The 14863-nt window shown below is 44.6% G+C and overlaps 1 protein-coding gene across 6 annotated transcripts in view; it reads left to right on the top strand.

Moving 5' to 3' along the window:
• Znf532 (zinc finger protein 532) overlaps window positions 1-14863 on the top strand; it is a 95425-nt gene that overhangs the window by 30298 nt on the left and 50264 nt on the right. For 5 of the 6 annotated variants that reach the window (XM_090353022.1, XM_090353019.1, XM_090353023.1 and 2 more), the window contains one exon: window positions 11470-13811. In XM_090353022.1, the coding sequence (XP_090209148.1) occupies window positions 11487-13811 (2325 nt within the window). In that variant the 5' untranslated portion in view covers window positions 11470-11486. The remainder of the gene's footprint in view (window positions 1-11469; window positions 13812-14863) is intronic. The other variant, XM_090353020.1, reaches the window with a different exon arrangement.

Raw genomic sequence — 14863 nt, 5'->3', positions numbered from 1 at the left:
TTTTAACCTTCATCCAATGGAGAAACCCATCAACACTCCCCACCAAGTGTCCAAGCTCTTTTTCACTTCTGCTTTCTGAGAGAGATCCTGCTTTCCTTGACTCTGTTTCCACCTGTTTTGGTCCTGAATATAATCTCTAAACAGTTCCAAATAACTCTCGAAGATGCTAATTTTGTTGTTGTTTGTTTGTGTCTTTTCTTTTCTTTTTTTTTGGCCAGTCCTGGGGCTTGAACTTAGGGCCTGAGCACTGTCCTTGGACTTTCTCAAGTCTAGAGCTCTGCCACTTGAGCCACAGCACCACTTCTGCCTTTTTTTTTTGTTTTGTTTTTTTAATGTATGTGGTATCAAGGAATCAAACCTGGGTCTTTTGTGCATGCCGGAGAAGCACTCTACTACTAGGCTAAACCCTTAGCCCTCAAAGACACCAACTGTGTGCACAGTAATCTACTTTGAGCTACAGTGTTGCCCCTCCCATTCCCCCTAGTTTTATTTTTTATTCATTTATTGTTTTATTGTAATGTATAGAGGGGTTACAGTTATATTCACCAGATAATAGGTAGACTTCTCACACATTGAGAAGTCTTCTCATGTTTTTGTCCCCATTTCCCTCCCCTCCCAGTCTTATTTTTAATTTATTCCCATCTCTTCTGTATACAAGGCTCATACCTGGACCCACACAGGTCGAGCACACCCTTGGGAGCTTCTCTGTGATTTCCCAAGGATTCGTGTCCACACTGGAGGATCCAGCAGGCCAGCACCTGTGTCTGTTCCCTAGAGGCATCATTCTGGGAGACCTCTTGGGTTCCTGCCTGGAGCATAGACAGGGTATTGGTCTTATGGGTAGTAAAAGGGAGAACTGGCTCTCAGTCCCACCTCTGTCCCAGCTTCACTGTGAGGCTTCTTAGCTTGGGTGACCTAGAGAAGCCCTCTATCCCCTAACCCATTCTTTTGGGCTATTCATGATCTCCATCTTGTTTTTCTTTTTCTTTCTATTTAAATAAAGTCCATGCTTTATGTAGATTTCTATTTCCTTAGTTATCTTTTCCATTCAGGCTCCTCTGTTTTGATGGCTGGCAGGTTTGAGTTATCTTCTGATAGCTGACAAGAGTTTTGTAAGCTGCAGAGATTTGCCTGCCTTTTATTCACTTATCATTTGTTGACCAAACATTTCATTTACACCAAGTAGGTAATCCATAGGGAAAGCTTGGAAATAATAATATAGAAATTGAAATATTAAAAGGTACCATTTTGGATGAGGTTGTATACATGAGTGGAAATGTCACAATAAAACACCCTGTTTGCAGCCAGTGTATGCTAATAACCAACTAACAAAGGCACCATTTTGTTGCCTTTGATACCAGCTAATAAATATTTATAAAACTAAAGGACAGATGCACTAAATATAACTCATGCATAACTGGGAACAACAAAATTTTGTATCCTTTTGGGAAATCATTTTGGCAGTTGTGTTTATGGGTCAGGAAAGGTGACTTGTGGCAAGATCAAAATCTGATCTGTCTAGCATCTCTGTTTTTGAGATTTAAAATATTTGTTAACGTATGTTAAAGGCTATGAAAGAAATCTGTCTCATCCAGAAAAGTGGAGTGTTTGCAGTTTATTTCAGTCCTGTCTTTGTGATGCTCTGGTCTGAAAGGCCACTGAGAGTTTATGTGTTTCCAGAAAGGGTGAATGCCATGGGGAAACATAGCTAAGGGCTGGAAGAGGAGCAGGCTGCACAGAACAGCATTGTTTTCATTTAGGTGCATCATCGTATTAGGGTGGAATGTCAGACAGGTACAGGGGACATTGGGTCCTAAGGCAGTTAGTTGTAGGCTGACTTCCTGTGTGATCCCTGTGTCCATAGGAGTTGTTAATCCAGAGTCTGCAGGATCCTGGAAAGACATAATAAGAAAGTCCTAGGAAGTCAGCAGAAGTTGGATGAGAGGAAAGGCAATGAGAACTGGGATGAGGGAACTAAGAGTGAGCCTGGATTAGTCCCTCCCTCCCCCTCTCTTTGCTCCCTCCTTTTGATGACACTGAGGACCGGGCCTCACTAGGCAAGGAAGTGTTCTGTCCACAAGCTACACTGTAGCCCTTTGTAGTGTTTTCTAACTGTGAGATGCTTCCTTTGTTTCATTTAGTAGCTCTGTGCTATAGGCAGAAGAAGCATTTTTTCATTGGAAGAGCTTGGAGCCAGAAGCATTTCAGATTTTGGGCTTGAACTCAGGGCCTGAGCACTGTCCTTGGGCTTTCTCAAGTCTACAGCTCTGCCATTTGAGCTACAACACCACTTCCAGCTTTTTCTATGTTTGTGGTACGGAGGAATGGAACCCAGGTCTTCATGCATGCTAGGCAAGCACTCTACTACTAGGCCAAATTCCTGGCCTGGACTCTTTTTTTTTTTTTTTTTGGTGGGTCATGGGGCTTGAACTCCGGCCTGCTCACTGTCCCTGAGCTCTTCATCTCAAGGCTACCGCCCTCCCCCTGGGCCTGGGTCTTGTCCTGGAGCTCTTCAGCTCCAGGACCTAACCTTGAGCCAAGCCCCACTTCCAGTTTTCTAGAGGTTAACTGGAGATACGAGTCTCATGGACTTTTTGGATTTTTTAGTGCCTGGATGAGATCCTCCCATCTCTGCCTCCTGAGTAGCTAGGATAACAGGTGTGAGCCACTGTGCCCAGCTTGGGAGGGTGGTTTTTATGCTATGGGGCTCCTTCCATATCTCCACCCATGGGCTTTGCACCAATTACTTGATGGTACAGGGCACTATGGGAAGAACTATTTTTGTGGGACGAGAACAAGAAGTGCCACAATGGATCATGTGCATTGCTAAGGGCCTGGGAAGGTTTTGGTTGTTGTGGGAGTTGTCTCAATGTTGGGAAACCTGACAAGGGGACATAGAGTCACGGATTCCTCAGGTGATACTGAGGGAGCTCTCTGTGCCAGCAGACTGCAGGTAGGAATGACTCAAGAGAGGTTCGGGAGGACCCCACAGGGCCAGACTAGCAATGAAGAGAGGAAAACAGACCTGAGGAGCCTTTATCTGTAGAAAGGAAAGGAAGGATTAGAAAGGGACTCTGCCCCTGGCACAATGAAGTTAATAAGGAAGACCGGAAGGACTTCAGTGATCAAGAACACTGAAGTTATGTCAGATGGTGAGGGGCAGGGTTTGTGCGTTCAGGCCTCACCATGTTTGCTGTATTCTAGGGCTTCCCTTGGCTGCTGCAAAGATGTAACAGCTTGTTCTTGCTGAGCTTCCTTTTGGTCCAGGTGTGCTTGGAGGAGGCCAGTGAACTCTTTGGATAGGGCACAGAGGCACGTAGGCCTGGGAGATAGGTTGAAATATGGAGAGAGCTGGGGTTTGCAGGGATCCTTGCCTAGGTGTGTGTGTGTGTGTGTGTGTGTGTGTGTGTGTGTGTGTGTGTGTGTTGAGGAGGGGGTGCAGCACCAGCCATTTCTGGAAAATGGTAAGAGTTGAGGGAAAAGAGTAGAGTATCTGTTGGAATGTCCTGGGCTGGTTTATCTCTCTGTCCCAATATTGTGATTAATGGCATTAGTAAAGGTCTCTGGGCTTCGCTTTCCAGAAACAGTTTGGTGTTCACGTCTGCTTTATTTCACATCAGGAATATTGTTAACCCAAGAAGGAGACATATTCCTTTGGCCACATATCCATTTGTATAATCTGCAGAATAGGAACTATGTTTGCTAATGTCTTGTTAATGGACGCAGTTAACATGCGTGTTCTCATGTTCTGATACCCTTCCCTCCCGACAACTGAATTACATTTGGAGTGGGCTTCGAACTGGCTATTCAGAAAATGAGCTGTTCTCAACAAGCAGTGTCATCGGCCCCCACCAGGGCTGCAGGGTAGCTGGATCGAGGGGGCCTCTCACGTTGTCCTTTTCTTCTCTGTAACTGGGAAATATGCAGTAGCCTACAGGCCCACTGTTGAGATGAACTCAAGAGTCTAGCTGTTGTGGAGGACACAGGACTGACTTTCAAATGACATGTGATTTTTTTAAAAAGAGATTCCATAACTTTGATTTTGGCTTACTTTTCCTTAATTAGCCATGCAGGGTGTGTTTGAGGTCTCAGTGTCTGTCAGTTTTGGAGTTTAGTCCTTCCTTCAGCTCCTTTTACAGAGCCAGCTTCCCAGGAGCTACAAGGTTGAAGCTGATTTTTTTTTTTTTTAAATAGTGCTTGTTAACATATCCAGCTCTGGCTTAGGAGAAGTGAGGAAGGACAAGGCAGACCCATAGAACTGAACTGGCTTTGTATTACAGATGGAATTGCATCGGGAAAATGTTTTTTCCCAGGTAACCAATTTGAATGAATAGAAGCAAAAGGTCAGTCACAGAAAGAGGGGATGGGATTTCCTGTTTCTTAGTTGGAGCAATGGGATGGAGGCATGAAGGTTGGACAGTGTAGACGGAAGCAGGCCTAGGAGGCCAGTCCCCTGTGTTCCCTTGAAGATGCCCAGGCCTGCTTCTTGATTCCCATCCCTCTCTTCCCCCCCCCCCCAGGAAACAAGCTAAATTTGAAATACTATATAATGTAGATGTACACTATAAGCACATTTTATAAATCTGAAGGGAAGAGAAGCATACAAACACAAATTAGATCCATTCAACTTTTGACTTAATTTGTTTAAGAATTCAGTGGAGGGGCTGGGGGTTTGGCCTGGTGGTAGAGTGCTTGCCTAGCATGCATGGAGACCCAGCTTCAATTCTTCTGTATCACATACATAGAAAAAGGCCGGAAGTGGTCTGAGGCTCAAGTGGTTGAGAGCTAGCCTTGAGAAAGTCCAAGGACAATGCTTAGGCCCTGAGCTCAAGCCCAGGACTGGCAAAAAAAAAAAAAAAAAAAAAAAGGAAAAAAGAAAAAAAAAAAAGAATTCAGTGGAAAGCTGTAATCCTAGCTACTCAGGAGGCTGAGATCTGAGGCTCTCAGTTCAAAGCCAGCCCGGGGGTACTAAAGAATGTGAGACTCATCTCCAATTAACCACTAGAAAACTGTGACTCAAGGGGTAGGGTGGTAGCTTTGAGCTGAAGAGCTTGGGAACAGCACCCAGGCCCACAAAAAAAAAAAAAAGAAAAGAAAAGAAAAGAAAAGAAAAGAAAAGAAAAGAAAAAAATAATTCAGTGTAATTTAAAAAGACACAATGGGAAAATGCTAGAAATGGTGCTAGAAAACAGTTGTCCTAGTCCCCAGGGAGAATTACTGTCTTTGTATGATCACTGTTGTCTTCTGAGAACTATATATAATACTGGCAGGATGGTAGTCTGTAGAATAATTTTTTTTGCCTTTAGTGGAACTATTAAGATCTAGAGTTCCTTTGTTTTCATTAAAGGGGAATACTTGTTTCTTTGTTGAAGAATTCGAAGCTTTTTACCAGTCAGATTAACCTTTGTGTGTATATTCTAGGAACAAACTGGTAACTGGCCTATGTCTTTTGCCTAGGCATTATTGAAATTAGGATTTGGTAGTTTGTGTACTCAAACTTTTTTTTTTTTTTTTTGCCAGTCTTGGGGCTTGAACTCAGGGCCTGAGCACTGTCCTTGGGCTTTCTCAAGGCTAGAGTCTATCCCTTGAGCCATAGCACCATTTCCAGCTTTCTTTCTATGTATGTGGTAGCGAGGAATGGAACCCGGGTCTTTATGCATGCTAGGCAAGCACTCTACCATTAGGCCAAACTTTCGGTTTCACTGGAACCTTTTAATACTGACTTTGTCTAGTGGAAATTGGGAAGCCAACCTATTGCAAGGAAGAAACAGTTTTCTTGTTTCTGTTGCAATGTATAAAAAGCATGATAGGAGTGAGTGAATAGATTCTTTTGAAAGTTTTCTTCTGGCTTGATAACTTTTGGCTTCTGCCAAGAACAATGAATTATCTTTCTGTAATTTCCAGAGGCTTTGGTAGGAAAGGGAATGTTTTATCTATGTGATAGGGAGTAAAGCAATCATTTAGCAGATCCCAGTTCTTTTTATTTCCTCCTTTCATTTGTTTTTATTTTTGTGCTGGTCTTGGGGCTTGAACTCAGGTCCTGGGCACTGTGGTGGAGCCTCTTAGGCTCAAGGCTAGCACTCTACTGTTTGAGGCACAGCTCCACTTTCAGGTTTTTAGTCGTTCATGGGAGGTCAGGGCTTCACACACTTCCTGCCTGGGTTGGCTTTGCACCTCCATCCTCAGATCTCAGCTTCCTAAGTACCTAGGATTATAGGCATGAGCCACCCAGTGCCTGCCTTTATCTCCTCCTTTAATTGGGCCTCACATTTGCTCCTTGGATATTATCAGAGTGAAAAGACATTATACTTTAAACACAAGTGCTATTAGAGAGTTACAGTTATTTATATAGAGTTCAGTTTAAATTAAATGACCCTTGGTGTCTTTGTAAGGAGATATATTTTATGGGGTAGAAATGAAATGAAAGACATTGTGATCATAAATAAAGCTAATTCTGTTGGAAAATCAAACCGTTGGGGAAGAGAAGTTGCAATGAGATTGCTTTGTTTATACTATCAATTAACAGAAGACAGGTTTATTTTTATATTAGTTTTCAGCACATGAACCTATTTTAAGATGATAGTACTTAGGAACTGGGGTAGAACATGAAGGAAATTTTCAGGCATAAATGTCTGCTTTGCATTCATTATGACTGGGAAATAAAGTAGGAGGAAAGCATTCTTCCCCTGTCTCTAAGTAAAACATTTATGCTTGCCTTCTACCATGTGAAGGGAAAATTAATAGAACAATGTGAAAAACATTTCGAGAAACCCAAAAAGAAGTATGAAGTTGCAGAGTGGTTTTTATTACATTAATTATACAACCCAGAGAGGCAAGTCCACTTACCGCAGCCATCTCAGGTTTCTAGCCATGTGCAAAGCCTTCTACTGCACTTGGGCCTTAAAATGCTTCTCCCCAGGCTTCCTTCTGTCTCTGTGTATGTTTGTATTTTGTGTTCTTGTGAGATGGGGTCTTGCTACCTTCAACTCTTGATCCTCTTGCCTCAACTTCCCAAGTGCCAGGATTATAGGTATACACCACTAATACTCGGGGCTCGTTTATATACTGACATCCTCTTTTCTTTTGTTGGTACTAATGATGGAACTCAAGCCTCTAGCTTGCCAGGCAGATGTTCTGCTGTTTGAGTCACTCTATACTCTAGTAATAAATCGGCAGAATGTACCACTCATTGTTTGGTGCTGGGCTCACTTATCTGCTTCTGTCTGAGAGAAGAGGATAAATCTTCTTGACCCCTGGGGGATTTGCAGGTAACAAAGGTTCCTCTCTGGGGCTTGAGCTGAGCAGATGGCAGAGGATGCAGGAAGCATAGGGGCAATGACTTAGCTCTCACTGAGGGATCTAGTCCTGCTGCTCCCAGTGTTTGTGCGTGAATTAGGAGAAGGTGGTAAGACTGGTGTCATAGGAATACCTGCCAGCTGCACTGCTGAGCTGAACCGCCAACTGCACGTTTTGTTTCACGTGGTAACCTTTTATTATTTCTTGTGGTTGTATGTCCTGGGCCTACCGCCCAGCGAGTATGAATTATCTTACCATCTTTTTGCTCTGGACGGACTGTCCTCTGGAATGAACAGTGCGAAACTATGTGATGTCTTTTGCTTACCACTTCATAAAGACATTAAGTGGTGCAGATCCTTCTGGCTAGAAGGACTTAGGCAGGGCCCACTTAGCACCAGGGACTACAGGAGCCTGAGTCCCAGCGTCAGGTAAGTGGTGGCACTGAATAAAGACCTACTTTTCAGACTCTTTCAAATCACCTTGATGATTTGGGGGAGAGATTGCTCAGGGTTCTGAGTCATTTATTTATTTTTGCTAGTAAGAAAGCTTGAACTGGGCCTAGTGTTTGCTTGGCTTGTTTGTCTGGTGCTCTATCATTTGGGCTACTCCTTGACACCTGCTTTTAGCTGATTATTTGGCATTTTGGAGATGATCATCCTGACCTCAGTCTTCTGAGTATCTAGTATTCAGGCATGAGCACCAATGCCTGGCAAAGTTCTGCATTTTTAAGTTTCCAAAAAAATACTGATAAATAATCTAGGGGTAAAGATAGATATAGCTTGATTTGGGATATGTAGTTCACAATAGTAAAGTGATATTTTAAGATAAAAGTTTGGTTTTTTTTTTCCTCCCTCTAATTTTGGGATAGAATCTCACTAGGTAGCTCAGGCTGACCTTGAATTCACCTTCTTGCCTTTGCCTCCCTAGTTCTAGGATTACAGCCAGGAACTATTACTCGCTACTCCTAGGTTCTTTCTTTGTTCCTTGCTTCCTTTCTTTCTTTTGCTGTTCTCTCGTTCTTTTTTTTTTTTTTTGGTGCCAATACTCTTCCTTTCCCTCCTGACCCTCCCTTTCCTGCCTCTTCTCCTCCCCTCTCCTCTCCTCTACTTTGCTCCATCCCCTCCCATCTCCTCCCATTCCCTTCCTTTCTGTTTTGCATTCAAGACCCTGTGTTCACACAGCATTTTGCTGAAGACCAGCACGCTTCCCCTTACCATATCTTGGCCTCCAGCTTTTTGTTGGTTAATTACAAGTAAAGAGTCTCATGGATTTGTATATTCAGGCTGATTTTGAATTTCTGTTCCATTTAGCCTCCTAAGTATGTAGGATTACAGACAGGAGCCACTGGTACCTTTGTTGTTTTTGTGCTGCTTGTCCTAGGGCATGAGTAAAGGGCCTGAGCACTGTCCCTCCTAGAGCTTTTTTGTTGATGCTTTACCACCTGAACCACAGCTCTATTTCAGGCTTTTTGGTGGTTTATTATAGTCTCATGAAATTTTCTTTCAAGGCTGACTTTGAATTTTGATCCTCAGATGTCAGCCTCCTACAGGCATGAGCCTGGATATTTTCACATCACTATCACTTAGGAAATGTCCATGTTTTATTTCCTGTGCACCTTTTATGCTGAAGGTGACTTGATGCTGGGGATATTGTTGTTGTCTGGTAGTAGAAGTAGAGAAGAGTGTATTGTGCTCTAAGCACATAAGACATCTCCAGTGCTGTTTAACTGAGACACATGCAAGTGGTAGGTGATTTATAATTGAACTCCTGTTGAACTTATATGTTTCTTTCATCTGCCACGGTCAATTTTTCCCAGCAAGAGTCTTAGAAGTGTTTAGAACTGTCTCCTGAGTGAGTTCATAGGCTGAGGGTCTCAGCAGCCATTGATGCATTTTATATGAGTTTTCATGGGAATATGTATTCTCATCTGTAAAGGTTCTGTCTTGACCCCGTGTTGTTGCCTTCATAGGAACGTCTGATCTCTTATAGACTACAAGAAAAAAAAAAGTCATTGGATAGTCCAGTTAAACACATTAGACCACTTCTTAGGGACCACCAACACAAAGTTAAAGGAGAAACAACAGTAAATATTGAAATGTAGAATCCAGGAGTATATGCCTTCCAATCAGGCTAATTTTCCTTCTGGAAGTTGCTTGTCTGGTGCAGCCCTCCCATTGTTGATTGCTTGATTCTCTCCCTCCTCTTCTGCTTTCCCCTCCTTTCCTTGTGTTTCATTCTCTTTGTTCTTTCTTCCATCCTTATCCCAATTACTTCTCTTCCTAGTTGCTTGCCTTTACTGCCAAAGCAAAGACCAGGGCCAGGAAGATTCTTATTTCCTATAGGTCTCAGTACTAGTGAGTGACGGGGCTGGGCCCCGGTTCTGCTATAAGTCTAGCCTCAGATCTTGTGGCTCATTAACAAACTACATCACCTGACCTCAGGCAGCTGGTAGATCAGTAGGTAAGGAGATACAAGGACACATGCATTGGAGGGCATGTCTAAGATGGGACACCACGGGGCCTGTCACTTAGTCTCCAAAGGTGCGGTGAAGGCCTCAACTAAGTATATTTATGTGTCTTTCCTATTTGGGAATGACAGGAACTGTTTGTATGCTTTGCTGAAGTGCTCCATTCTCCTATGGAAAATACCTCTTTTAACATAAAAGGAAAAATAAGAGTTAAATGAATGGATAGAATCAGCCCTTCAGTTTTTGTTTTTGACATGTCCCCTTTCCTTTTTACTTATAAATAGGAAAAATTTCTTTACTTTTTGATTGGTCCTGGGGTTGAACTCTGAGCTTTTGTGCTCAAGTCTAGAGCTCTATCACTTGAGCCACTGTGCAACTTCTGGCCGATTGTGAGTAGTTTATTAGAGATAAGAGTCATGGTCTTTCCTGCTTGGGCTAGCTTTGAACCACGATCCTCAGATCTCAGCCTCCTGAGTAGCTAGGATTACAGTTGTGAGACAACCAGTGACTGGCAAGAAAAGTTTCTTTTAGAATGTAATTTGAGAATCTGTCCATCACTGGTATCTTGTCTCTGTAGTCTTTTATCACCTCAACCCCATTCCTTGACAGATTCCTTCATAGATACAACTTGGGGGTCTTGTGATCCTTGGAGTCTTAAATATATATATATATATATATATATATATATATGCACACACACATACATACATACACCAATTGAACTCATTAGTAGCTATTCTGTGGTAGGTTTGCATGCCCAACCCCCTTCCCCTGCCACCTCTCCATCCCCCCTCCCCCCGTGGGGTTAATATTGATAACTTTGCATTACAATCTATTTCTTTTAATTTAGTATCCCAAATAAAATGGTGAGTATGGTAGTGCTATTTTGCAAATGGAATTAAGCACCACCAAGATCAAAATGTGTTTGGAAGCCAGGTAGAGTGGCTTACCTATAATCCCAGCTGAAATAGATAGGTAAGGAAATGTAGGTCTTTGGAGTATTATAGACTAAGGCTGGCCCATAGTATCTGAAAAATGAGTTATAAAAACAACAGCAACAAAAAATGTGTGTGTGTGAGGGGGAGTATAGCCTAATGGTAGAATGCTTGCTTAGCATCCATGAAGCCCTTGGTTTGATTCCTTGTTGCCACATACACAGAAAAGCCTGAAGTGGTTCTGTGGTTCAAGTGGTAGAACAACAGTTTTGAGCAAAAACAAAAACAACAACAAAAAACACTTCAAGGAGATTGCCCAAGCCCTAAGTTCAAGCCATGGATGTATGTGGCTCAAGTGGTGGAGTGCTTGCCTAGCAAGTGGGAAACCCTGAGTTCAAACCCCATTGTCATACTTCCATCCCCTAGAGAAAAAATTTATGGATTAAAAAAGTTTGGAGGAGTAGCTTCGCATGAAAAGTGATGGATCCAGTGGACCACGATCCTTTCTCATTTCTCCATTAAAACCTGCTTTTCTGTGCTATCACAGCGTCGGTCACCTTCATTCTTCCGTGTGCTGGAAAGGTTGCTTTTGGAATGCGAATGATGGGGTTATGTGTGGTCTGTGGCTGTCACGTTGACTGGGGTTTCCGTAGTTTCACTAAGTGCAGTTACCGAGTTGCTTTCTTGGTGGTCATCACCGTGTCCAGTGAGGTTTGCCTCATTGTCACAAATGTTCATCGCTGATGAATTTCTTTCCCGTTCCTTTAACAGAACATCTGATCAAATTCATGACCATGGGGGATATGAAGACCCCAGACTTTGATGACCTCCTGGCAGCATTTGACATCCCAGATATGGTCGATCCCAAAGCAGCTATTGAGTCTGGACACGATGACCATGAAAGCCACATCAAGCAGAATGCTCACGTGGATGAGGACTCACACACCCCATCGTCCTCCGACGTGGGTGTCAGCGTGATCGTGAAGAACGTGCGGAACATTGATTCCTCAGAGGGCACCGAGAAGGAAAGCCACAATTCCACAGGCAACGGCTTGCACAATGGGTTTCTCACAGCATCCTCGCTGGATGGTTACAGTAAAGATGGAGCCAAGTCCTTGAAAGGAGATGCACCTACCTCAGAGGTGAGTCTCAAAGACTCGGCATTCAGCCAGTTCAGCCCCATCTCCAGTGCTGAAGAGTTTGATGACGATGAGAAAATCGAGGTGGACGACCCCCCTGATAAGGAGGAGGTACGCTCCACTTTCAGATCGAATGTCTTACCGGGGTCTGTTTCTCAGCAGGACTGTGATAAGCTAAAGACACTCGGAGGAGAAAACTCAGGCAAAATCGGGATGGCTACACCAGGCAGCCTGGATAAAAACAAAGTCAAGAGAGAATCAGAAAGCAATTCCATAAATCTGAGTGTTTATGAATCCTTTAAAGTGAGAAAGCTGGAGGACAAGTCGAAGGAGAATTCTGAAAAGGTGCTGGAAAACAGGGTTCTTGACGGGAAGCTGAGCTTGGAGAAGAACGACATCAGCCTTGCCGGGGTGATGCCGTCCAAGACCAAGGCGGCCTCTAAGCTCTCCTCCTGCATAGCTGCCATTGCGGCGCTGAGCGCCAAAAAGGCGGCTTCCGACTCCTGCAAAGAGCCTGTGGCGAACTCCAGGGAAGCCTCGCCCTTACCGAAAGAAGAAAACGACAGCCTGAGAGCCGTTGACAAGTCTCCCGAATCCCAGAGCCTCATCGATGGCCCCAAGAAAGCCTCCCTCAAGCCATCGGATAGTCCCAGGAGCATTTCGAGTGAGAACAGCAGCAGAGGGTCCCCTGCATCTCCTGCGGGGTCCACCCCAGCCATCCCCAAGGTCCGCATCAAGACCATCAAGACATCTTCCGGGGAGATCAAGAGAACAGTGACCAGGGTTCTGCCAGAGGTGGATCTGGACTCGGGGAAGAAGCCTTGTGAGCAGACAGCGACAGTGATGGCCTCAGTGACATCCCTCCTGTCCTCTTCAGCCTCGGCCACAGTCCTCTCCTCACCCACCAGGGCGCCACTGCAGGCCGTTTCTTCTGCAGAGCTGACCCCCAAGCAGGTCACCATCAAGCCCGTGGCCACTGCTTTCCTCCCCGTGTCTGCCGTGAAGACGGCGGGGTCCCAAGTCATCAATCTGAAGCTGGCGAACAACACAACAGTGAAAGCCACGGTCATTTCTGCTGCCTCTGTGCAGAGCGCCAGCAGCGCCATTATTAAAGCCGCCAACGCCATTCAGCAGCAGACCGTTGTGGTGCCAGCATCCAGCCTGGCTAACGCCAAACTCGTGCCAAAGACTGTGCACCTTGCCAACCTTAACCTCCTGCCTCAGGGTGCCCAGGCCACTTCCGAACTCCGCCAAGTGCTAACCAAACCTCAGCAACAAATAAAGCAGGCAATAATCAATGCAGCGGCCTCGCAGCCACCCAAAAAGGTGTCCCGGGTCCAGGTGGTGTCGTCCTTGCAGAGTTCGGTGGTGGAAGCTTTCAACAAGGTGCTGAGCAGTGTCAACCCAGTCCCAGTTTACATCCCAAACCTCAGTCCTCCCGCCAACGCGGGCATCACCATCCCCAACCGCGGGTACAAGTGCTTGGAGTGCGGGGACTCCTTCGCCCTGGAGAAGAGCCTGACCCAGCACTACGACCGGCGCAGCGTGCGCATCGAAGTCACCTGCAACCACTGTACAAAGAACCTCGTTTTTTACAACAAATGCAGCCTCCTTTCCCATGCCCGGGGACATAAGGAGAAAGGAGTGGTCATGCAGTGTTCCCACTTAATTCTCAAGCCCGTCCCAGCAGATCAAATGATAGTCTCTCCGTCTAGCAATACTTCTGCTTCCTCTCCCACTCTGCAGAGCTCTGTGGGAGCCGGCACACACACTGTAACCAAAATCCAGTCTGGCATTATGGGGACGGTTATATCAGCTCCTTCCAGCACACCCATCTCCCCAGCTATGCCCCTAGACGAAGACCCCTCCAAACTCTGTAGACACAGTCTCAAATGTTTGGAGTGTAACGAAGTCTTCCAGGACGAGACATCGCTGGCCACACATTTCCAGCAGGCTGCAGATACGAGTGGACAAGTAGAGTATCATTTACGTTTTGGTGTTTCGGTGACGAGTCTATAGCCATGAGTGATCAGTAAGCTGCCTTGCTTTTTGGGGTGGTAGTATAGCTACATGGAGGAGGGCATGCGTATATGTATGCAAGTAGGCACGGGAGTGGGAGAAGGAGGGGATGGTTTTCATGGAGCAGGAGCAGTGCTGAGACATGAAGATACAAAGTGTGTACACTGCTTTGGGGTGTGGTACTTACGGTAGTTGTTTGGTTATTGGAGGATATGTTGATAGTGTGAGGCTTAGCTATCAAATTAGTGTGACCCCACTGTCAGGTTACATGTCAGTTATCGGCGACGATTTTGGTATTTTTAAAAGTACTTTCTGTGGTTACTTGTAGTCCTGAAATGTCTTTTCCAAACACATCTGATGGGTACCAACTTTTCTAGTGTGTCTGCTTAAGAAGACAGTGGTTCAGAAGCCTATTTAGTCATATTCTTACCTGCAGTGGATTTAAGCTATGGATAACAAACCGGCACTTTTTATAGTAAGCTGGTTTTGTAGCTCTTTTGTGTTTCTGCAGGTTGGTATGGGTGAAAGACATTTCACAATAGGCAGCAGGCTTTGATCACCTTCGTCGTCTACTTCTCTCTGGGAGGCAACACAGTGTTTTAAGTACTAGAGAATGTGTTTCACAAATATGCCTGTTATTTGGAAGTAACTGGACATGCTGAATGAAATAATGTCTAGTTAGAAAGACCATAGGACTTACAGTCTCAGTCAGAAAATGTGTGCTATTTGAAGGGGGAGGGAGTGCTGGCGTGAGCTCACATTCACTGTGGCTCAGACTTCTCTTTATGAAGAACCAGATGTTCTCTTCTAGTGTTTCGTTAATTAGGAGATTTGTGCTGAGGCCAGAAGTCCTCCTCTGTCTTGGTGATCCATTTTCAAAGGCAGCTACTGATTTATTTGTAGGATTTTGAGTTTGGGGAAGAAAAGACCGACATTATTGTACTTTATTCTGGTTTTTAGTTTAGTGGCTGTGGAAATGAGAGTTTTGACTGGCTTCTGGCAGGCGT

This window comes from Megascapheus bottae, chromosome 19 (assembly GCF_031878675.1).
Source record: "Megascapheus bottae isolate mThoBot1 chromosome 19, mThoBot2.hap1, whole genome shotgun sequence".
NCBI classification, from domain to species: Eukaryota; Metazoa; Chordata; class Mammalia; order Rodentia; family Geomyidae; genus Megascapheus; species Megascapheus bottae.
The sequence above is the reverse complement of the archived record's forward strand: the minus strand, read 5'-3'. Positions and strand labels throughout refer to the sequence as shown.